The sequence below is a fragment of the Xiphophorus hellerii genome, chromosome 3 (genome assembly GCF_003331165.1).
Source record: "Xiphophorus hellerii strain 12219 chromosome 3, Xiphophorus_hellerii-4.1, whole genome shotgun sequence".
NCBI classification, from domain to species: domain Eukaryota; kingdom Metazoa; phylum Chordata; class Actinopteri; order Cyprinodontiformes; family Poeciliidae; genus Xiphophorus; species Xiphophorus hellerii.
Window position 1 is genome coordinate 1,593,531 of NC_045674.1, and position 25,059 is coordinate 1,618,589.

The 25,059-nt window shown below is 40.1% G+C and overlaps 2 protein-coding genes across 2 annotated transcripts in view; one reads left to right on the forward strand and one right to left on the reverse strand.

Annotated features, from left to right (window-relative positions):
* The window catches only part of gabbr1a (gamma-aminobutyric acid (GABA) B receptor, 1a), a 90,592-nt gene extending 80,871 nt beyond the window's left edge, over positions 1-9,721 (forward strand). Inside the window, exons 21-24 of the mRNA XM_032558038.1 lie at positions 2,790-2,917; positions 4,289-4,417; positions 5,309-5,452; positions 6,026-9,721. Of these exons, the coding sequence (XP_032413929.1) occupies positions 2,790-2,917; positions 4,289-4,417; positions 5,309-5,452; positions 6,026-6,310 (686 nt within the window). The 3' untranslated portion in view covers positions 6,311-9,721. The remainder of the gene's footprint in view (positions 1-2,789; positions 2,918-4,288; positions 4,418-5,308; positions 5,453-6,025) is intronic.
* Positions 9,722-9,834: 113 nt separating this feature from the next.
* On the reverse strand, positions 9,835-15,496 carry tnfb (tumor necrosis factor b (TNF superfamily, member 2)). Its single transcript, XM_032558046.1, has 4 exons — positions 12,225-15,496; positions 12,080-12,134; positions 11,933-11,992; positions 9,835-11,331 (listed from the first exon to the last, which is right to left on the reverse strand). The coding sequence occupies exons 1-4, from the start codon at positions 12,411-12,413 to the stop codon at positions 10,886-10,888; spliced, it is 750 nt and encodes a 249-aa protein (XP_032413937.1). The 5' UTR covers positions 12,414-15,496; the 3' UTR covers positions 9,835-10,885.
* Between the last annotated feature and the right edge of the window lie 9,563 nt (positions 15,497-25,059).

A 25,059-nucleotide genomic window follows, 5' to 3' on the forward strand; every position in this document is an offset into this window, starting at 1 on the left:
TTACTAACATTACTAACATTACTAATATTACTAACATTACTAACATTACTAACATTACTAACATTACTAACATTACTAATATTACTAACATTACTAACATTACTAATATTACTAACATTACTAACATTACTAATATTACTAACATTACTAACATTACTAACATTACTAACATTACTAATATTACTAACATTACTAACATTACTAATATTACTAACATTACTAACATTACTAACATTACTAATATTACTAACATTACTAATATTACTAACATTACTAACATTACTAACATTACTAACATTACTAATATTACTAACATTACTAACATTACTAACATTACTAACATTACTAACATTACTAATATTACTAACATTACTAACATTACTAATATTACTAACATTACTAACATTACTAACATTACTAACATTACTAATATTACTAACATTACTAACATTACTAACATTACTAACATTACTAATATTACTAACATTACTAACATTACTAATATTACTAACATTACTAACATTACTAATATTACTAACATTACTAACATTACTAATATTACTAACATTACTAATATTACTAACATTAATAACATTACTAATATTACTAACATTACTAATATTACTAACATTACTAATATTACTAACATTACTAACATTACTAATATTACTAACATTACTAACATTACTAATATTACTAACATTACTAATATTACTAACATTACTAACATTACTAATATTACTAACATTACTAACATTACTAATATTACTAACATTACTAACATTACTAACATTACTAATATTACTAACATTACTAATATTACTAACATTAATAACATTAGAATAGAATAGAATTCAACTTTATTGTCATTGCACTGTCACAAGTACAAGCAACGAGATGTAGTTTGCATCTATCCAGAAGTTCTCTACGAGATATAAATATTTATTTACAGATGTACAAGACTATGTACAGTACAGAGCAAAAGTTTGGACACACCTTCTAATTAAAATGGGTTTTCTTTATTTTCATGACTATTTATAAGGCAATAAATCCCACTTATTAACCTGACAGGGCAGGTTGACCTATGAAGTGAAAACCATTTCAGGTGACGACCTGTTGAAGCTCATCAAGAAAATGCAGAGTGTGTGCAAAGCAGTGATCACAGCAAAAGGTTGCTACTTTGAAGAAACTAGAATATAAGGGCTATTTTCAGTTGTTTTACACTTTTTTGTTTAGTGCATATTTCCACATGTTATTCATAGTTTTGATGCCTTCAGTGTGAATCTACAATGTCAATAGTCATGAAAATAAAGGAAACTCATTGAATTAAAAGGTGTGTCCAAACTTTTGGTCTGTACTGTATATATGGACTATAAGGGGTTATAGCAAAGAAATATAGATATTGTTTATAAATATAAATATAAATATGGGAGCTGTATGCACAGATTATACAGAATATACAGATTATACAAGAATGTTAGGGAATGGATTGTATATGTATATAATATAATACAAGATAAACATTACTAACGTTATTAATATTACTGACTGGCAGTCAGATATTTCGTCTCACATGGGATCAACATGTCTGATTATTCGAACACTTTAATGCATTAGCTGTGCAAGTTTTTCCCTTTTAAGACTTTTAATTTTCTGAAAAGGTTTTTATTCTCATGTTTTGTTTCCAGGTTAGTGAAGAGCATTAGCATGTACCATCAGCTCCTGCTATTTATTTAAATAGTGCTGATTAACAATAAATCTAGCAATGCATACTGCAAACAAAAATATAGGAATGATTTTTTTTAACACAAAATCAGTTCAATCCAGTAATACTGACACATTCTAACATAAACTCTATAATTTGATCCGTTATAAAACATTGCATTACTAATAAGTTCAGCTTATTAATGGCCACCTATTAATTAAACAGAAGTGAAGATAAAACGATCCGCAGACTGTCACCGATTTTAAAACATGATCAGTGTAATTATTAGAAAATTAATGGTTGACATTACAAATTTATCATGTACATAAAAGTAATAACTGTTGATCACTAATTTCCTGAAAGACTGAATTGAAAATGAATCAAAAATAAAATGAGATAAAGTGTTTTTATCACATAATTGTCTTGTTTTGCATTTTGAATATCCATTTAATACAATCCCTTTAGTTTCCTTTATCTTGGTAAAAAAAAAAATTAAAACTACTTTTTGTGTAGCATATTAGCATGCTAGCATAAGTACAGAATTTGCACATGAAATTAATTGAAGATGTTTAGATATAGTTGTGGTAAACAAACTAAAATAAATTATTTTAAAGGTTTTATAGATAAAAGTACTTTCTTTTTTCACATGGTCTGTTTTAATGAGTTTATTTTATGTAAAATCATCTTTCCAAATCTAACAAAGACTTTCTGATGTCTGAAACCAACTGGACTAAATCTGGTGGAAGAAATTCAGGAAGCTTTAAGTTTCACCTGCTGCCTCTTTGTGTGGATCTTTTGTCTTAATAGATTAAAACTCTATGAATGGATTTACCGCCTGAGTTACTGATAGACCTAGTGACATATTTTAGTATATTAATATTTTATTAAACTGTTAATTCAAACATTTTAACGTATTCATGCAGTTATATCAGTTCACTCAAACTTCACTGTAGCGGAGTGATGTGGAACAAACTGATCTGTTTAAAATAACAGTGACTTATTACATTTACTTTAGAAAGTAACTCCCTCTGTCTTTTATTCACTTCATGTTTTCCTGCTCTAACCGTTCTTTATCTTCTGTTAGGCGTGGTTTATGGCTACAAAGGTCTGCTGCTGCTCCTGGGGATTTTTCTGGCTTATGAGACGAAGTCTGTCTCCACGGAGAAGATCAATGACCATCGAGCCGTGGGGATGGCCATCTACAACGTAGCCGTGAGTCCAAACAGAAACTCCTGTCTGCTGCGCTGCCGTTTCTGCTTCCCTGCTTTGCTGCAGTTTGCAGCACGTTGAGCAACATTAAAGCAGCAATAAGGAGCCATTTTTATTGCTTCACAGCACAAGATGGTCGTAGTATATCTGTCAGTGGGTTCATCACCGCTCTGCAGTCCATTCTCATGGAAGACATTTAACTTGACCTCTAGCAAAGACTTAAACAGCACACCATCTAAAGTTAGCTTAAACTTTCCTGGTTGTTGCTGCACAAACATGTTGAAGCTCCTGGTTGGAGCCAATCAGGAAGTTGGAACAGATTTCAGCAGCTTGTTGTGAAGTTTTCCTTCACAGGAACAGATTCCTGCTAAACTCACAGCGCAAACTATCGCTTTGTGCCGCAACGACACGGTTATCTCTGAAGACATTTGTTAACAAAAATCAATACAATCCAACTTGTATTGTGCTGCAGTCTGTTGCTGCTCATGCACACAGTGCAGCACTTCGGCTTTATTCTTCAGCATAAATAATAAGCAGAATGTGCACAGCGGGACGCGACTGGACGCACCGCGCCTTCTATAGATCTGCTCCGGCCTTTCGCAGGAAAATGCAGCAATTTGACTTCTGAAGGAGAGCATTAATGCAGATAGTCGTCTGTGGTAAACATCTTTCAGGGGCGGCTGATACCAAGTGAATCACCTTAAATGGAGGCACCTAGGATGCACTTTCAGCTGAAATAGGTGCCATTATGTTCTCCATAGCCACTTTAGAGAAACACTCGCTGCCATTTCCTGACACGGTTGACATGGAGCGACTTTGGAATGGATGTAGAATGTCTGAAAACAATAAGTGGTTTCTGCCACTTCTAACTCCAGAGGAGTTCAGAGCCACTTTTGTTTTGCTGTGTGTTATTCAGATATTTTTCTTCTTCTGGACTGAATAATAAGTAACAGAAGCTCTTTAATGAGCGCCTGCATCGGCCTAAACTGTGCTGATTTGTTGATTAAAAAATACATTTATGTTTAATTTCAAATAATTTATAAGGACAATAAAAACAGCCCGTGTGCTCGTTTCATCACTCGGCCCCATAATGAGAGACAAGTTAGAAGTGTGTGTTTAGTGTTATGATGCACACATTTCAGTTTTATGAAGATGTCAATAGTTAATGGGGTCTGCAGGGGAGCGTCTTCCTCTCCGCTCAGCTGTGAGCTTCCGGCTCTGATGAGACGACAGCGCCGGCCGCCGCCTCGGTCATGACTTTTTAATGCTGTTTTCACTCGGGATTCTTCTCCGGAATGATAAACAGATGCCTAATGCTTTTATGGATGTGATTCTGTCCTTTGTTTCTAACCGGTGCTGCGTCTCCGGCTGCAGGTGCTGTGCCTGATCACGGCGCCGGTGACGATGATCCTGTCTTCGCAGCAAGACGCCTCCTTCGCCTTCGCCTCGCTCGCCATCGTCTTCTCTGCTTACATCACTCTGGTGGTGCTCTTTGTACCGAAGGTGACTGATAGCCTGATAGCATGAGGCAAACCGTCACAGTAGAGTATAAATGAAGGTCAGACCTGTCAGAACAAAGTTCAGACTGAGCGGATAAAAATTCCGATTTCAGTATTTTGAGTGAAGTGCATCTTTCTCTTCATGTCTTCCAGTTTGTTAGAGAGAGTATTGCAATGTCAAGGTGAGGAGGGAAATGTTACGCATTGGAAAGAAAGCTTTCCAATGCGTAACATTGTTTTGTGCCTCAAAAATAAAACTTTAAAGACGGTATGACATATAGAAGTAGAAGATTTTCTGCAGCAAAAGCAAATCAAACTTAAGTTTACAGTGTTGGGAAACCAGGAAAACCTGCAGGAAAAACTGACTTCACAAAAACTGGTGCAGATGTTTACAAAGGAATGTCTCATCAGCAGATCCATCATCAGAGGAGGCAGAGTACAGAAAAATGTCCTCAATTAAGAGTAACGCTACTTCAACATATTTTACTCAATTAAACGTTTCCGTGCAAAACATTATTCAGCTAAGAGTAAAAAAGTATTTGGTAAAAAATCAACTCAAGAGTTTAATGTAGTTTATTTACTGTTTACATTTAGATGCTACCTTCATACACACATCACTTCATTACATCAATAAACCATTTATAAATGAAATAAAACTAAACATATAATTTGTTCTTCATTTATTGAAGTTACTCTGATTACAGTATTCAGAAATGTTACTCTAGTAAGAGTAGCAGTACTTTATCGTAAAGTTACTCAAGTAGAAGTAAGAAGGAGCAAAAATACTCCAAAAAGTATTTTTTTCCCGAATGGTTACTCATGCAAATGTAACTGAGTAAATGTAACTAGTTACTTCCCAGCTGTGTCCATCATTCATTGTTTCGTCGCGGTGCAGATGCGGCGCCTCATCACCCGCGGCGAGTGGCAGTCAGAGCAGCAGGACACGCTGAAGACCGGATCGTCCACCAACAACAACGACGAGGAGAAGTCCAGGCAGCTGGAGCGGGAGAACCGGGAGCTGCAGAAGATCATCCAGGAGGTGAAGGAGTTTACCCAGAACCCAACCAGAACCCACTCAACACCAACCAGAACCCACTGAACACCAACCAGAACCCACTGAACACCAACCAGAACCCACTGAACACCAACCAGAACCCACTGAACACCAACCAGAACCCACTGAACACCAGAACCCACTGCTGATTGGCTGTTCCCCCAGAGATTAGCTAAACTGCTTCTGTTAGCCTCTGTGCTAATGCTAGTGCTAATGCAGCTTCAACTGTATTCATACATATTAAAGTATATTTTACGGTGGCTGCGAAGGGTCAACAAAATTCACACAACGCAACAAATTTATCATCACTTATTTTTGCACAAATGTTGTTTTCACATAAAATCCCAGTTTAACTTAAGTTCTGGTTTAGGAGAAATTCCATTGTGCCATTTCTTGTTGCTGCGTTTTGCCCTCTGTGGTTGTATTGCTCCTTTTGTTGCTGTGTTTAACAAGGTAGTTGACATTAATGCTTTATGAGTTGGACAGAATAAGAATGAGCAGAAGAAGAACTCTGCAGTCGCTAGAAGACTAAAGCTTTCCTGTCATTGGGTTTTCTAGAAAGAAGAGAGGGTGTCTGCACTTCGCAACCAGCTGGCCGAGCGTCAGGCAATACGCAACCGCCGCCAACCCACCTCAGGCCAGAATCAGAACCACAACGCCCCGCCGCCCGCGTCCCAGACCGACCCCAAGTCGCTGCTTCCCCCTCCAGGATACCCCAACCCCGCCGCGGACAATCACTCCCTGCCGCCATCCTTCTCCAACTCGTCCAGCCTCTACCCGGCGGACAGCAAGATGAGCCGCAACCACTGTCACAACAGCCAGATCCCGCTGCTCTACAAGTAGGCGGTGAGGCGGGGGGAGGCCGGGGGGATCAGGGGGCACTGGGGGGTGAGAGGGTGGAGGGGGTGGGTGGACACACGAAACACAAACAGGACACGACTGTGACGGTCACTCTGCTGGGCAGGAGCCCACAGGTCAACCCTTCCTCACCGTTCTGCATCCAAACCCAGAAACGAAGCACACATGGCGGCCGCAGCGAGCGTCTCTGACCTCCAGAGGTCAGAGGTCATCTGAACGTTCACGCTCTCCGTGGAGACGGGGATGTTCTTGGAAAAACGTGCGTGTTTGTGTTTTTCTGCGATTTCGTCTCTGTCTGGTGGGGTTTGTTCCTCATGCAGTAGATGGTTTTTATCGTTCTGTGATATTCGATCTGTTTCGTCATGGAGGTGTCGTCTGATTCTTTGTTCACTTTTCAGGAGAAAACTGAAAGTTACTGACTGATAAAAGCAATGTACAGATTTTATTCAACGTTCCCGGGAACACCACGTTTATCCAAGAGTTGTCATGTGATTTATTTAATAGCCATACCTTGAAGGTCAGGGGTCAGCATGTGTGGATGTCTGTTGTCCATCCTGCATTTCAATATAAACCTTGATGATAAATGGAGAGCAGAAGAGACGAGCTGGGATATTTCTGAAGCTTCGTTAGTTTTTCATGTTTCCTTTCTTGGGGATTTTTAATTTCTTGTAATCTGAGATTATTCAGTTTTGAAAACACACACAGGCTCTTTATTGGTCAGTTTTACTGAAGCCACACATCCAGCTGAGTTTCTGACCCGGTTCTGGTCTTTTAAAATCAAACAGATGAGAAACTTCCTGCTTCATTAAACCCTCATGAGGGACGTGCAGCATGTTGTTTCCTGAAGTTAAATCAGCGGAAAGGATCCGATCATAATCTATAAATGATGCCAGCGTGGCGTTTCACGTGATTTATTTCTCATGTCGACACGCAGTGGAACGAGTCTGAATGCAATACCACATTATATAATAATGTAATAAGATCAGACTTTAAAACGTAATAAAACATCATTAAAACCGTAATTAATTAATTAAACCGTAAAGTAATAATCGACACAAAATCTAACAAAATATTTTGAGTTGAACAACATGGTGGTTCTGAACCAAAAACTGCATTTATTGGCCAAAGTTTCAATGTAAATGTAGATGTGATTTACAATATGATTATTAGAAATATAATGATTAGAATGAACATAAACAGTTTATGACATAATGTGCCACATTATTAAATCATCATTTATAAAAAAGAGCTACCCCCCTATTTTTTAATAGCACAATCTAATAATATTATTACATAATGCGGCAGAAAGTATTGCAAGGATTTTAATAAGTTTGGCATCAATTATTACATTTTTTTAATTATGTTTTTTTACATTTTAAAATCCAGTTGCTTTATTTCACAATGTGGCGTTAAAAGGACGACTGAGAGAGACTGACTGCAGAGGTGAGGAAGAGCGAGGGGCTGACAGCAGAACCGCTGCTGGTTCTGGACAGATCAGAACCTCTGCCGGTTCTGGACAGATCAGAACCTCTGCCGGTTCTGGACAGATCAGAACCGCTGCCAGTTCTGGACAGATCAGAACCGCTGCCAGTTCTGGACAGATCAGAACCGCTGCCAGTTCTGGACAGATCAGAACCGTAATTGTTTGAAACATGGTGGCAGGATAAAACCTTAGAGACATGATGGGATCTGAAGCTAAAGATAAAAAAAAAAAAAAAAAATTTGTCTCCAGGTGTCTCAGTATAGAGACCCCCAGGGGTCAAAAGGTCGTGATCACAGACTAAATCATTACATGTGAAACCCTGTGGCTGATAGAAGAGAGAAGCTCTGATTTGACTGACACACACTTCTCATCATGATGCTTTGTGTTGTGTTTCTACATAAAGCTAACAATTCCTACAGTGTCCTGAATGCATCGTTCCTGAAGCGCTGCCACCGACAAAGATTTTTATGCAGCTGAAGTTTCTCATTTATCGGATTGTCTGACCTCAGTAAACAGCCCCAGGACTGTTCAGAGTTTCACACAACCTTCAATATATAAAATACTTTAACCGACCTTTGACCCCAGTCATGTCGTAAATTGGTTATTCAGCGCTGGGTCAAGACTTGAGCAGCAGAAAAACGTTTAGTGAATTATTCTGAGTCCAGAGTAACGTTTGACTGCAGTTGATCTCAGCTGGATGTCAGAAAGATGCAGTTTTAGATTCAACAGCAGGAAAAACTCCTGAAACGGCCTTTAACTGAGCCAAACACTCTAAACATGTTTCTTCACCTAATTTAAACGTCTAAATAAAATGTTTAAGCTGCTTGACATTTGCTCGGCTTCAGCTTAGTTTGCTCTCTTACTGCAGAATATAGAAGATAATAATCATAAAGTCCCGCAGTTGCAGCAGCACTTTGCTAAACGTCTCACACCCCTGAACATTTTCACATTTTAGCTTCATCGTGTTTTACTGGGACTATCTGAGAAAGTAGTCCGAATTTTCAAGGAAAATTTTATATTTTTCTAACTGATTTAGATCTGAAAAGTGTGGCCTGCCAGTGTAAAGAGCACCGGTGAGTGAATAGCTTGTAGAATGCAGGTGAAGCTCAGGTTTTCTTCCTGGACTGTCCTGATTTAGCTCCATCTGTCTACACAGCATGATGCTGCCACCACCATGCCAACCACAGGCGACATGAGGAATGCTAGTTTCTCCCACACATGTAGTGTAAAACGATGACTAAAGGAGCTTCTTCTTTGTTCTGTTTCCCTTACGTGGCAAATTGCCGACTAATGGTTGCCATGGCAACTTCTCACATTTCTGCACTACTTCCTGCTGGCCATGAAATCCTAAAAAGCCGCCTGAGGTCTGTGGGAACACAATGTGAAGGTCAGTGGGGTGTGAGAACTTTTTGCAAAGCTTTGTGAATAAACGCATGATTTCTGTTGCACTTCATCTCTGTGAGCTTTTTCTAATTTTTATGAAGATGTTTAAAAACCATAAATGATTTCAGGTTTTTTTTTTCCTTTTTGTCCTTGAACTTTTTGCAAACGTGTCAAAGTTAAAGATGAAGGAAGAGAATCTGTTTTTGTTCTGAAGGAACGACCAATAAGCTCCATCTGCAGGTTAAACAAGTTTATCAGATATTCTCCAGCTGCTGGCTGTGAAGCTGCACTTTATCCCAAACGATGACGGATGTTCAGTTTTAAAGTTTTTGCTCAGTGGGTCGGATTGTGTAACATATGAATGCAGCAAAACCACAAGAAATGTTCTATTGTCCTGCACATACATGCTAATAAACATGGATTTGGGGATATTTGTACACACTATATCTAAAGATCTTAAATGTTAATATATTTCAGAGTATGTGTATGCTAATATGTGGGTAATATGAATAAATAGTTTTTTCACTTGAGAAGCCGTCTCCTGTGGCTCCACTAGGGGTCACCACATGTCTGTTTTCTGACTTTCTGAGACCTTTTCAGTGGTTTATCATTTGAGGTCGACGGTGTTTGTGTGGAGACATTTTTCTGGATGACCTGTGGGAGCGGAAACACAAGGAAGAGCTCATTAAGCAGAAAGTTGGGGTTTGTTTTCAGCAGCCGGAGCCTCATTACCGGGACGATGGGCGCAAACGCAGACAAATCGCTCCCACTGCTGCCACTGTTTGTGTTCAAGTGTGTTTTTAGATGATGATGGTGTGATGCAAACCAGCTGTGGTGTAGTCCCATGATCCCACAACACACACGCACACACACCCCCACCCACACACACACAGAAAACAGCTTCCCTTGTCGTCTCAGTTTCCAGCTGACTGAAGGCAGAGTGTGTGGTAATGGTGGCTGAGGAGAGGAGGAAGGTTGCAGGGTGTGTGACTGTGTGTGTGTGTGTGTGTGTGTGTGGGTTGTGAGGGGGCGGCACTGGGGAAAACCCGATCTGGGCCGAGACTTCTGCGGGCCTCCACCTGACACAGCAGTCAGTGGGTCACTGAAAACGAGCAGGAAATTCCCCTCCGCTGCTGTGAGCTAACAAAGGAAGTATCTGCTGGCTGGAGAGGAATTTCAAACAACTTTTGCCAACTCTGTGTGTGAGAGTGTATGCGTGCGTGTGTGTGTGTTTAAGAGAGAGAGGGCGTGTGTGTGTGTGTGTGTGTTTAAGAGAGTGTGTGTGTTTGTGTGCAAACTGGAACTTCCAACGAGGCTTCAAGGCTCTCAAGTCTCAGAAATCTACTTCAGTTTTTGTTGATTTTTTTATGCATTTTTATTCATATTAAATATAATATTAAACCAAAAATCCCACCAACTTAAATAGCAATAAATATAAATAAATACAAGTAAATAGTGGAGAAATTTCTGCTACAGCAGAAGTCTAGTCTTACAATCTGAGATCAACATAAATAAAGTCAAAAAGTGCCTAAAACAGAGATAAAGTTTCAAACTGTTACAGTTCATAAAGTCTAGTTCCATCTCCATGGAGATGTTAGCATTTCTACATCACCTTCAGGTGGAATAAAAGTGTAAAAATGTGCATTTTTCTTTTTAAATCCTGTCCAGGATCAGTCTCTTAGTATCGCAGCAGCTCAAAGCGCGAACACGCCAAAGAAGGTCTTCCCCTCGTCCGTGTCCAGCTCCTTCAGCTGGTTGGTCTCCGTCTCCAGCGTGTCCCCTCTGGCCAGCTGGAACACGGCGCCCAGATAGATGGTGCTGTAGCAGCCGTGGCCCGACCGCTCGCCGTCCTCCTGGACGTTCTGGCAGGCCGACCTCACGGCGCTCAGCAGGGACACCTTGGTTCCGATGGCCTGAGACATCCTGCGGACGCGGTGGCTGAGGGACGGCGGGCGCCACTCGCCCTCCTGGTCGCTGGACCGGGACACCCGAAAGGACACCTGGCTGTAGACGAAGTACAGGCCGCTCTCTGGGATGATGATCTGGTTGTTATGGAGACGGAAACCGCCCTGAGAGAAGGCCTGGCCCACGCGGTCGCGCCACTCCACGGCCGTCGCGTTGCTTTTTTCTTCGTAATGACCTGAAACGATTCACAAGTTAAATCTCTGCCTTGGAGCCGCAGGTGGGTCAACACTGTAAAAACATCAAATATTACCAAATATTTCTGTCAGTTTTAGTGCAAACATCTTAGACCACTATAGGTAGGTCACTAATGAAAAAAGTTCTGCTTCCACTGATGGATTATTTCACTTATAACATGGGAGAAATGTCTTAATATGAGTGAAATAATCTCCCAGTGGAACTACAAATTTTTTATAAATATCAAATAATTATTGATTTAAAACAAACTCCCGTAACTTCCTGAAAGACATTTGCACTGGAAACTAGAGCAAAGATCCTTGGTAAGATTTTGTGATTTTGAAAAATGTTTGTTTCTCCTGAGTTTGTAGTTATTTATATCAATTATCTTCATTTTGATCCTGAAAATATCAAAATCCCCACATAACTCATGTTTTGGTCCATCTGATGTCATTTTTAAACATTAATGATGTTTTGTTATCTGTACTTCAGTAGACTTTTGTTTTCATGAGTAATTTTTCTAATGACTAATTTTACGTTAACTTTGAAGCAGGTCGACTCTTCCTTGGATGAAATGTTTGGGAGCTCTGGGTTGAACTCACCTTCTAGATGAATGGCTGCTTTTGCTTTTTTGCTCATTTCTTTCAGCGTGGAGTGAGCACCTGAGGAGGAAAAGACAAATTTGAGCTCAGATGATCCTTAACCGAATCTTTCCGTCTTCATGTGAATAAACATCAGCGGATGCTCACCTGTTGTCTCATCAGAGTCCATTCTGATTGGTGCTGCTGTGTGTCCTGCCTGCGTCTGGAGGAGAGGAAACATTGATTAAAAACATGCTCCAGAGATTAAACCAGATTTCAGATTAAACCCAGACATACAGCAGAATCTCCTTACTGTTGATTGTGATCTTTCGAGCTGGTACCAAACGTACAGCCGGGCGCCTCCAAGGCAAAGCGCAAGTAAGAGCAGCACCGCCAGCACCTTCCACAGACACCCTGTGGACGACTTCTTCTGCACCAGGACCTCCATCCTGTCCTGAGGCCCGGCCTCCACGTCACCCGCTGTGATTTTGTATCCCGTCATCCTCTGGTGTCCGACTGAAACACTTGGCAGTCTGCTGGAGCCGGCAGCCCTCTCTGCTTACGCCTGTCTTTGAGTTAGAATGAACTTCTGCCAGCACGCCTCGTAGTATTTATGCAGTGGCGGCTGCTCTTGCAGAAGGGAAACTCCAGTTATGTCACAGAGTGAGCGGAGAGAGGCCGCAGCTGCAGCAGAGCGCCGCAAAGGAAAGAGAAGTCACAGAATTTCTCGGTGTGTGTGTGGAGCGTTGCGCCGCGGTGGGAGCTGCGGTTTCAGGACGGGAAAGTGGATGGAGTTTTTAAGACGGACAGATTGATCCACAAACACGCAGACAGGAGACAGAGTCAGAGCTGAGGTTGGAGCCGCAGCCTTCAGATGCTTTAACAACAAGTAATCCACGCCTCGACCTGCGCAGCCGGAATCAACCTGGAGTTCAGTTTTCACTCCAGCAGTTTATCGCTGATCCAATCTGTGATCAGTTTAATGCAGGGGTGAAAGTTCAGAGACGTTACCACAAATACAACAAACGGATGGTGAATGATAAGCTCCACCACACAGTGGGCAGGAATGGAAAACATAATGACTGTATTAATATTAATATTTACTCAACATCCAAAAATATGTTTTAAAAAATACACCAAAGGAAAGTGAATCAGAAAAGCTAGAAGTTAAAGTGATTTCTTTTTCTGTATGAGCTGATGTTTGTGTCTCTGGGTGAAAAATCCTCTGGAAGTTCTGTTCAGTCTGAAAAGCAAAACTTGGCAGCTCCCCGCTTTCTGTTTCACAACATGGAGGTGATGCAACCCCACCCGACCGGTTCTGACTCTCACCGAACTGTCTGATTTCATCCCGAAGCTCCGCTCAGCTTTGGCTTAAAAATCAATTCTGATCCATTTAAAAGTTCAGCCTGAACTTTAAAAGTCAGTCCGATTCAACCCAGCGGATATCTGTGTCCTGTGTTTCAGTCCGGAGACGTTCTCATCGTTCAGTGAGGAAGAAATGATGGATTCTCTTAAGGGAAACCAATGATGCCTGGCGACATTATGCATTTCAATAAAATCAAGCATTTTATATTAAAGTAAAAAACATGCCTATGCTACCTCTGCATGAATCCAAAACTCTTCAGCTTCCCTATTTCAGTTTTATGAGGTTTGTTTTGAAGCTGTGACAGAGTGAGGAGTGAAGCTGCCTGAGGCGAAAACAGAGAAAATAACGTTTGTGTTTCCTGATCTGGTGAGGATGGAGAAGAAACAGCATCTTACTGTGAAACTCATAAAAACCACAGAAGAAATGCAGAGGACAGATCCAGCATCAGAGGAGCAAAACCACAACATTTCTGTGAAGAGATGAACCTCCAGGACCACACAGATCCAAATGAACAATGATTCATGATTGTGGGTGATTACAAACCAGTGTGAAGAAAAAATGTTTGCTTGGAAGGCAGGAACCTTCCTTGGAAAGAGATGTTGTCTGTGATAAACAGAGAAAATCTAAGAAATACTGGTTGCTATAATTATTCCCACAATCTGAGGTTAAACACCGGAAATAAGACATTCCAAGTTAAACAAAAGCACTTAATCTCGAAGCATAATCTCAGCTCAGTTTAGAAAGGCTTGGTAATCCAATAATTCATGATTTAACAAGACCAGCTTGGTTCTGTCTGCTGAACGCCTGAAATGCTGCTTCTCGTTACTCACACCGTCTGGTTTGATCTGAAACGCTGAAATCTGATAAATAACTGATCAATTATCAGTCCTGTTTTTGGACTGTGAGGAAGTCAGAGTACCCAGAGAGATCACCGACATGCAGAGGGAGAAACACACAGAAAAACCTGTTCCACCAGAACGCCTTTAAAGGAAGAACTTCATCACTTCAGAGGATTAGCGGCTGTAACTGACCGTTATAGCCGTTAGCTAATCATTAATCATCAGGTAATCATAGTTTCCGGTTTCTACTTTTATCCGTCCGTCTCTGTTTCACACGCTGGTTCTGGACACTCTGCAGGTTCCTCTGCAGAAAAATGTTTTACCTAAATGTGATTGGTTTCCTTCAGGAGCTCACTGGGCTCTTTCTGATGGTTCTGTTCAGGTTCTGTTCAGAACCGGAATATCGTAAAAACACGGATCAGAAAAGTCATTTAAATACATTAAATTTTGAAGCCTATAAAAACGTATTCACCCCTCTAGGATTATTTTTTACCTTTTTATTGTTTTTATTAATCAATCATGATCAACAGAACTCGACAGGCTTTTTTGGTTTTTTTACACAAAAATACAAAATAGCCCGTTAACGTAAAAGTGAACATGGATTTATACAAAATATACAGTATATTAAGGCATTTAATTACAAATATTTAAGATAAAATAAGCGACTGGTTCATTATTACTCCAACCAATCAGAGGAGAGCTTATTGAAACGTATCAGTCAGGGGAAGCTGCACACTGAACCACACAAAGGAGCTTCTACTACAGTAATTACTGACTGAAAGGTGTGAATATTAATGTAATCACTTATTTTGTCAGACCATTTTATTTAATTCTCATTATTTTCTAGAAATTATTTTGTTTATATTAAGGAGTTGTTTTTTTTTGCGAAAGCCAAATTTTGTTGATCTTTATTGATTTGTAAATGTTTAGTTGTGTGCTTTAGTTTAATTCACCTAAAAAATATATTTACAGTATATTTATTAAGTATTTATACTTTTTATTTTTAAAATAATGCATTAGTAAACTGTAGGCACATCCTTGTTGCCGACGGCGACAGGTCATTGGACCGTTGGTGGTTCTGTTGGTTCCTGCCACGTTGGAAATGCTAAGGCAGATCTTTAACCTCCTTGTCGGTTGTGATGTTGTTGCCATGACGATGGTGATTACGAGCCATGAGTTGTGAGGCTTTAATCACTTAGAGCATCAGCTGCTCATTTCGTCTTTCTTCCAGTGAATCACCAGAATGACATCTTCATGTTTCCAAATTTGTCCCTGTTAATGAAATGTTTTATTTTGGACTCCGCCCCCACGCATGAACATCCTTCCTGTTCCTGTTGCTGAGCTCTGTCCTCCATCTTGTTCTCCTCCAGCCTCCTCCCCGGACCGAAGCGCTCCAGATGTTCCAGGCGGTTCTGTTGGTCCGACTTCCACTCTGCACTCCACTGCACACCCTGCTTCCTGTGTGAGGAGGAAAGCTACTCAGGTTCTGATGGTTCTGATGGTTCTGATGGTTTTGATGGTTCTGATGGTTCTGATGCTCCATCAGAACCACTGTGGGTTTCTGTGATCTCTGCTGTTTGATGGAAAACTTCATGTGTCTCCCTGGTTTATATAATGAGAGCATTAATTATTTTTGAGCGTTTTATTTTATTCTTAATAAAAATGTTTTTGTGTGTTTTTCTTTTATTCTGTAATAATTTTTTTTTTGTTTGTTTTAATTTGTGATGGTTCTTTTCTATCCTTTTTGTCTTATTATGATCGGATATTTATTTTCTTATCAAATGTAAATTGGTAATTTTTCACTTCCTTTATTAAATGTGTTATGATTTAACTTGGGTATTACTGTTATTATGTTTTTGTTTTATTATTTCCTTCATTATTTGTCTGAGTTCCTCTCCTAATATTAATGACAGTAATTATGTAAATAATTACTATCATTAATATATTTATTATTAGTATTATGGTTGTTGTTATTAATTGGTTTAGTTTTATAAATCTTCATTTATCTGCAATGAAGATTTCATTTTCTCATATTTTTAAAATTTCTTTGAATAATAGTTGAGGGTTATTATTGTGAAATATCATAAATAAACACAGTAATAACAATAATAATAGTAACATGAGCAACTGTTACTATTATGATTATTAGGTAAAAAGATTTTCCCTCAATGTATTTAATTTTTATGTTTTTTTAATCAGTTCTTTAATCAATCTTTGTATAGATTAATTATTTTTGCTCTTCTGCTCATTTTGTGCTGCTCATTATGCTGGTGAATGTGTTGCTTTTTCTGAGGGAGACAGAAGTAGCTGCTACATGTGGCCCATTGGATTGTGGGTAAACGTTGTGTGGGCCGTTGGATGTTCAGCACTATGACTTTATATCCACACTGTAGTTTAAACCCAGTTGGGAAACTCTTCCTTTCTGTCTCACCTTGACTTACTCATTCCAGTGTTGCAAACACAATCCGACCGCAGCAAGTTGCCGGATGACATCATCCTCACCATCATCATGCAGCACCCACATGACATACAAACAAACAAACACACAGGTTGCATCTTTACGTTTCCTGCGACTCACTCCCCCACCTTTCGATTATTCAGATGGAGATAACAGAGCGAAGATCTTGGTTTTGGTATCCGGTGTGTTCAAACAGCACAGGAAGCTCCTAAATAACACTTTCGCTCCCTAAAGGTCAGTAAAAATCCAACCCAACTTTCATTCTCTCTGAGCAGTTGCAGAGGACACGTTCTTGGAAATACACGCAAATAATCCCAACACTTTGTGACATTAAAGTGCTTTTAAAAGAGCTGAGGTGACTCATGCATCTTCATGATTCATGTCAGAGGAGATAAATTACTGAACTGTAGATCAAACCTCTCCTGTCAGGTTAAGGTTAACGTTTATTTCTGTTTGCCAAGAAAAATGAGAAAGAATTGTTTTATTGAAGATTACTGTGGCTTTAAACAACATGAAGGCCAATCAGGAGGCAGAATTCATGACAGATTTGAACGTCGACTCATGAACATGAAGTGGAACTGATCAGCCACGATAACATCGATACGTTTTCAGGGGAGAAGGGGAAGTTTGCAGGTCTGAGAAAATCATCCCTACTATGAAGTAAGGAGGTGGAGGGCAGGAGTGGGAGGACTGGTGCTGTCCAGAAAATACATCGCATCATGAGGAGAGAACAAGATGTGGAAACATTGAGGCAACAATTGCAAACATCAACCAGGAAGTTAAAGCTCGGACCTATAAATGGATTCTTTAGAAACCAATAAATCTGTTACAAAGCTGCAGGATGTAACTTTTAAAGCATCATCATGTCACCACAGCGTAATATGAGACAGATAATCTGTGAAAAGATCGATCTCCTGTCTGAGCTACCGACTGACGAAATGCACCAATCAGAGGTAGGAGGCGGGTGTTAGCGCTGTCAATCAATGATGCTCAACGTTCCAGGAAAACTGTGTATCCACTGTCACTGGTGGCTACGCTAACTAGCAATAGCATTCATGACGGGCTATGCTGTAGCTGTCACGTAAACCGGTTCTGTCAGGAGAAACGGACCAGAACTTCAGAGAAGTAAACGGTTTTACTCAGTTCATACAGTTTAAAGGGCAATGCTACCAAGTACAGAGAAAAAAAACCTAATAAATTCACATTCTCATCGTTCTGGCAGTTAGGAAGGAGAGGTTTTCACTAAATAGCTGAAAGTTTTGAGTGTATGTAAATATATGGTTTCTGTAAGTTGATGCTCAGTAGGATTATTCTCTTTCATCATCAGCCCATAAATATTCTCTCTCACTTCAAGGCTGCTGGTTCCATCAGTTTGAGCAACCTTTTTTTCTGCTAAATTATTGAATAAATAAACATATGGACTCAGCAACAAAAATATTTATAGTTTTTAATTAAATTAAAATGTAAATTAAAAACTCTTCAGGTCCTTCATCTGTCAGATTGGTGTAAAGTGTTTCTCTGTCCATTCAGTTTTACAGTTTCAGGTACTGCTGATCAATTATAGAATTTCCTTAGAAATGAGGATGCTAGCATTAGCATTAGCATTTGCAGTCTGTTTAGCATTGTTTAGCTTTGTCGTCCAAATACAAAGATTCCAGGCCGGAACAAACGTATGCAAATGTGCATAAACATTTTTTAAAGTGTTAAAATCGACGTAATTAATCAAAATTAAGGCATCATAGTTAATGAGCTGTTGCTATTTTACTCCCTGGACCTTATCACAGGGCCGCTTTTCATTGGCTGATGCCCATTCTACCTGGTCACGTGCGTGGCCATCTCACAAACACACTTAGCTTCCCGTTAGCTAAGTACAGCATAATGGCAGAACTGATACAACTTCTACACCCTGAAGCCTGTCTGCTACACAGTCTTACGTTAGCTAAACAGATCAATATGCAATGTGTCTGTATCTGACATACACTAAAGGTTTTATTTTAGCAGAAAAGGCTTTGGACTAAACTGTTACTTGTGTTAGCCACGTTAGCACCAAGTACAGCTAGTCAGTCAACCATCGCTGTGTTCAGGGAAGCGCTGATTAATAATCGAGAAATAAATATCAAGCCTGGAAACTTGATATGTAACGGACTGAATGTTATGTTTTTAACTAATCTTTGCTCGTCTTGGGGGCGCAGGCGGTTGCCACGGTAACAGGTGTGCTTAAACTACAAAGAGAGAGAGTAAAAAGGTAGGAGTGGTTTTGAGTTGATCACCTGTTCGGGTTATTTTACCTTTGTTTACCTTTGCTGTGGCTCATTACAGCCGCTGTAGTTTCTGAACGTTGGACTAATTACCTCGTTCGTTTGTGAGTTTACGTCATTCACAACAAACATCAAATAGAACAAATATATTTCATAAAATGTTAACAAACAAATGGCTTCTACCGCGGTAATTATGTGAAATTAAATTAATTATATCCCAACTTCAGAAGATTTGCCTTTACCTTTACAGAGCTCTTTGGTTCCTCCTATCAGTCTGTAGCTTCTCATATTGAGGTCAAAGTTCAGATCTACCATAACTGACTGACACCTGCTGGCCTCAGGTTTGCAACCAGATTGTGACTGAGAAACCAGTAACCTCCTCCCAGATGATGACAGGAACTTGTTCCTCTGTCCATTTAGTAGCTGATATATTGTGAAAATCCAGATGCACTAATCGAGTCATGTTTACATAGAAACAACGCGCTGAGGCTTTGTTTGTGAGACTTGCGGTCAGGTGGGTCGGTTGTGGGCGGAGCTTGGTAAGGTCCATTGTAATTCCACCCGTCATTTAGAACGTTTTTTGTCGTGTCCTGTGAAAGCAGAGGAAATAAATAAAAATATTAAATGAAACAGGTTTTCTTAGAATATATGGAATAAAAGATTTGCAAACATTTTCCAGTGGCAGAAATAATGAAACCGTAAAATGCATTTTATTGGATTTTACCTTCTTTTTGTGGAGTTTTCTAAGTATTTTAGTGTTTGGGACAAGCTGGTTGTACCACTGGTAAGTATACAAAAATCCTCCTTAACAAGGTGCAAGAGAAAGAGTAAAAGTAACCAGGGATATCTTCAGCTTTATGGTGCAGAAAGAAGCACAGCGCTCACCCTCCCCCAGCGCCAGCTAACTGCTACTCACCAGCAGTTAGCTGGCTCAAACTGGACTACTGGACCGTAGCGTTTACTCAGTGTTTGCTCTAAGGATGAAAACTACCAGTTTAAAGCACAAAGAACGAGATCGCGGATACAAGCGGCTGAAATGGGTTTTCTCCGTACTGTGTCTGGACTCTCCCTTAGAGAGAAGCTCAGTCATCCGGGAGGGACTCAGAGTAGAGCTGCTGCTTCTTCACATCGAGAGAAGCCAGTTGAGGCTCAAGCATCTGGCCAGGATGCCTCCTGGACACCTCCCTGGTGAGGAGTTCAGGTCCCACCGGGAGGAGGGGAAAACCCAGGACACGCTGGAGGGACGATGTCTCTCGGCTGGGCTGGGAACACCTTGGGATTCCCCCGGAGGAGCTGGAACAAGTGGCTGGGGAGGGACGTCTGGGCCTCCCTTCTGAAGCTGCTACCCCCGCGACCCGACCCCGGATAAGCGGAAGACAACGGATGGATGGATGGATGGATGGATGGATGGATGGATGGATGGATGGATAAAGCACTGATAGCTAAAGTTGGTTGCTCTATCCTGAAGTTCTAGTCATTTACAGTAATTCTGCTAATACCAACATGTCATTTTAAAAAGCTAATGCTAAAATGGTAAAGCAGTGACTGCAGGAAGTGATTTTATTTTGGAACAGACCTTTGATTAATGGTTTCAGTTTTATAGTTGTTGAGTTTTTCTAACTCTGCTGCTAATTTTGCCTAATTGGCTAAACGCGGTTCGACTTCGATCAGAAAGACCTCAGTAGATTTCAAACCGTTTACTGCATTAACTGTCATTAACCAAAACTTTGCCACCGATATTGAAGTTTATTCAACTGAAAGTTTACAAAACAGCCCAGTAAATTAGCACTTTAGAATTTATTTGGAAAAATTAATTTAGAGGAAGCTAAGTTTGTTAAGCATCTTCAAAAACGCAAAAATGCTAAACGAAAAATGATCTCTGCTGACAGTGCATTAGCAGAAGTGTCCCCCCATTCAGAAAACAATAAATAAATGGTATATGTATCATTGTAATTATTTAAATTATTAATATTTGATGTTGCTCCAGCAGCTGTTTTAGATCATCTTTGCGTGAAACCGTAACAGAGCAGGTGAGAACCTACTGTTATGTGATTGTTTTAGTCTCTGGATAGATGGGATTTATTTTTCTAGGATGTTCTCAAACAAAAGCTGTCACATAACCTTGGAGGGTGAGACATCCCAACCGCTTTTGTTTTGAGAATGTAGAAATGAAATCATTTGTATCAGTATGGCTGATCTGTAAATCCTGACAGAAAAGTTTTCCCGGTCAGAGGTCGTCAGCAGAATGTGACTCAGGCTCCCATGGGATTCCTCCCTGACACAAATCCCTCTTTTCATCGGCCTCGGGGAAAACAGAGCTGGACACAAACTCTGCTGTATTCACCTGCCCTTTCCCCCTTCTCCATTCCTCCAAGCCCCCGCTGACGTATTTCTGTCCTCTAACTCTGCCTGTTGTTATCAGTACGGCCTAAAAAAAAAGCTCTCTTTTGTTCTTTGCAGATTTTTATCAAGGATTGCGTCATTTTTATCCCAGAGAAGTTCAGTAATCACACAGCTGAGCCCAAGCAGTCTGCTGCCACACATTACATCAGACCTGGAAGGGATGGAAAAGGGAAGCGTGACGCGGCGAGGGAAGTGGAAGCGTAGGAAGGAACCAGTTGTAGGCGAAGTGGAGGCCCTGTTTGTGCAAAGAGCGTCAGTTTCAGATTCCCTCGGTGACACACTCACAGGTGTCGACTCTTTAAGAAACAAATCCACATCAGAAAGGTTCGGTTTTCCCTGTCATCATTCGCTGCGCCGGTGGCAGCGTGTGTGTGGGCTCTGACGGAGCCGAAATCAGGTCAAAGCCGGGTTCAACCAGCGAAGCTGCGTGGCTTCAGCTGCCTCTGGGCTCCGCAGCACGGCGGCCTACAAACCTCTGGCAGGAAGTCTGGGCTTAATTACAATGAAGCAGCCTGGATTCAGCTTCAGTTTATGAACTGCACTGATTTCCTTCGATTTCTTTATCTTTATTATGTTAAAGTTTGTAAAGTTATAATTGTCAACTTTACCTGAATCTGATTTGGCACCAAAACTCTCCTCAATTTCACTTTTTGTCCTGTTTTCAAGCTGAACACAGGACTGTTAGCATGCGCTAACAGTTTAGCACCTTTCTGACACTCGGTGAGGCTGAACTTAATGCAGCGGCGGCTACATGAACGCCACCTGGGCAGAAAATCTGACTAACACTTTCTGTGCCCCAGAAATCCCTGCTGAGGTCTGATCAGCCTGAATATTTCAGACTTTTAATTACAGACAGTTAAACATTTAAACATTGAAATGAAAGAATGTTCTAAGATAACTTCCACTGAAACATGTCAGATGACTTAATTTTTAACTGCTGACAGTTTTATTTTTCATGTTAGTATTTTCATTTAGACCATGAGGACCTATATGGGTCAGCAGCTGATACACCTTAGCATGTATTAGCTTTGGATTGATTATCTGCTTTACTAATATTGATCAAAACAGGAACCAAAGAAATATTGATCTGAGTTTGTTTTATTTTTAAGAAAGGAAAATTTATTTCCACAAAATGATTAAAAATGATAAGTACTTGAGCATGAAGTAGTAAGTACATAGATTGAGGATATTATAGTCCAGCAGATCATTGAATAATTGAATATTTAAGCAAAATTCTTCACATGTGGATAGAAGAACCTAACTTGGCACAGATGTCACCAGATTCTTGCTGTTTGGGGAAAAAACCCAAAATGTTCGCCACTGAAGAATTCAGGCCGTCATGGAAAATAAATTTGTGCGCTAAATTTGCCAATATTTAAAATCAATGAATTCTTAAAGTGCCAAATCATGTTCAATTGAAATCATAGAAATCATTTTTACAAAGATATTTGTGCTTTTTCAAGATGGCCGCCATGGTTGCCATGGAAAATTAAGATCAAAAAGGAATCATTTTCTAGCTTGAGGTCGGATGGGTCACTTCAGAGCTTGTTTCCTATCAGAAGAAAAACTTTGGTTAAATAAAAAGATTCATCTCAAAAATAGCTTTATGGTATCTGAACTCTCATCGTCCAAAGAGTCGTTAACATCCAGACAGCAGAGACCATTTTTCACTCTGACACCATTAGTTATCGGCAGCTCTGCTAATCCACCTCATTTGCTTTTGCTGCTCCTCTGTTGGTTGGAACTAACGCTACAGTTCCTCCAACATGCTACCATATGCAGCCAATTCTGGTATTAGAGAAAGGATTTAATCTGGAGCTAAATCTGCCAAGCGTATGAATAATTTTAGCCTGAACTGCCGCTGTCACAAATCCTTTCAGAACATTTAGAAAACAACGAGATGTTTTATTTTTCATAAACAGAGTAAATGTCAGGAGACCTGACCTCCTTTGGTGCAGAAGGTCCAACCTGCGTGCCACCGCAGACACTTTCATTACAGGTCATCAGCACACCTGTTAGTAAACCAGGACCGCAGAGACCCGCTTCTCTACTGTATGTCAGGCGTTTCCACTCCGAGTGGGGCCGTCTTCAGTTTCATGTTGGTTAGATTCTGTCACTCTGAGAGGTGACTAATGCACACAGCAGTGACATTACAGTGTTTTCTCTCTGACCTTTTCATGATTCATGTTTGAAGAAACAGTCAGCAACAAGCTTTTACCCTCTACTGAAGACAATGAGGGAAGGGAGCGTGTTTTCTATTTTTTACCACTCAGTAAACGATGGAGTCTCATTGCTTGGACACGAGAAAGTCTGAATGTTTCCTTGAACTAAGAAAAACTCTGATGTATGCAAACAGGGCAGTAGTAAATAAAGGAAGTAGACCCTAAAAACATGAGCTGAGGTTAGCTGAGCGGCGTTCTCACGACGACGACGGAGGAAGTGATGACATATATTTTCCACATCCTTATACCATTGCGTTTAAAAGACAAAAGTCTTATCATGCAAACAATAGGGATCCCCTTTGTGTGGAGCAGAAGTGTGACGAACGCAGCAGGAACGGTCTTTCTAATAAAACAGGAGCTGTAAACTCAATAACATCAGTGGAGTTTAGTTTTTAACTTTGTTTAGTTTAGTTTGCACAATTAAAAATACAGATGAAGTAGGGAAAAGCCAAAGGGCCTCCACCAAGAATATAACAATACAATCCCTTATCAGTGTATTGAAAATGTATGAATTTTCCATACACTACAATCAAATAGAAGAAATAAAACTTAGTTAAATACAGTTTTAAATTAGGTTTAAGCTCTTTCAGCTGTTTGTAGCTCTCCTGCACCTGTCAGGGACGATGAGCTCAGGAGAGTTAAACAAGAATAAAACTGATAGATCAGTTTTATTCTTGTCATATCCTCCTGACTTTCATAATGACACATGGAGATGCTGGTTCAGGTGATTCAAAAAACATTAAAATGAAATCAGGTGGAGTGGAAAATTAAAAAATAAATAAATAAATAAATAAAGAAAGAAAGAAAGAAAGAAAGAAAGAAAGAAAGAAAGAAAGAAAGAAAGAAAGAAAGAAAGAAAGAAAGAAAGAAAGAAAGAAAGAAAGAAAGAAAGAAAGAAAGAAAGAAAGAAAGAAAGAAAGAAAGAAGTTGGATGGACTCTGATTGGATGTCAACAACCTCAAACTGGCTGATCCTTCCTTCCTGTATTCAAATGTAGTTAATCTGATTAATCCGGTCGGATTTTCCAGCCTGCTTCTCGTTTCCAGCCTTTAGGTGAAGCCACAGTTGTCAGTGAGGGTAAAACACGGTGGTGGCAGCATCATAATCTGACATAATCTTTGTTGTCTTCAAATCGATTTTGGTTAAATTTTGTCCGTAGGGATTAAAAGCAACAGCTCCATCTTAGATTTTAGTGTTTTTTACACTCAACATAAATCTAAATCAATGCTGAAGAAACTTCTGGTTTGTAAACGGCCTTGTCAAAGTACAGCTTCCCTAAATGAGGTAGAACATCTGTGGCTGGCTTGACATGCCGACAGAGTCCAACCGAGCGGACTGGAGGCTGTAAGGCCCTGAAACGGAGGATCAGTAAAGTATTAGCAGAGCGACGAGACTTTTGGGTCCCTCAGAGATCTGGGTTTTGTTTCAGCAGTGACCAGAACGCAGCGTGGAAACCTCCGCTGGTCGCTTCCCGTTTCACAACCTGGAGAGTGACGACGCCACAGATGCAGTAGTGGGCCATTAATGCCGCCTGAACAAAAGCAGCTCTGACACTTCCTCCCCCTCCTGCTGTTTGTCGTAGAGGGATCAAGTCTGAGCTGA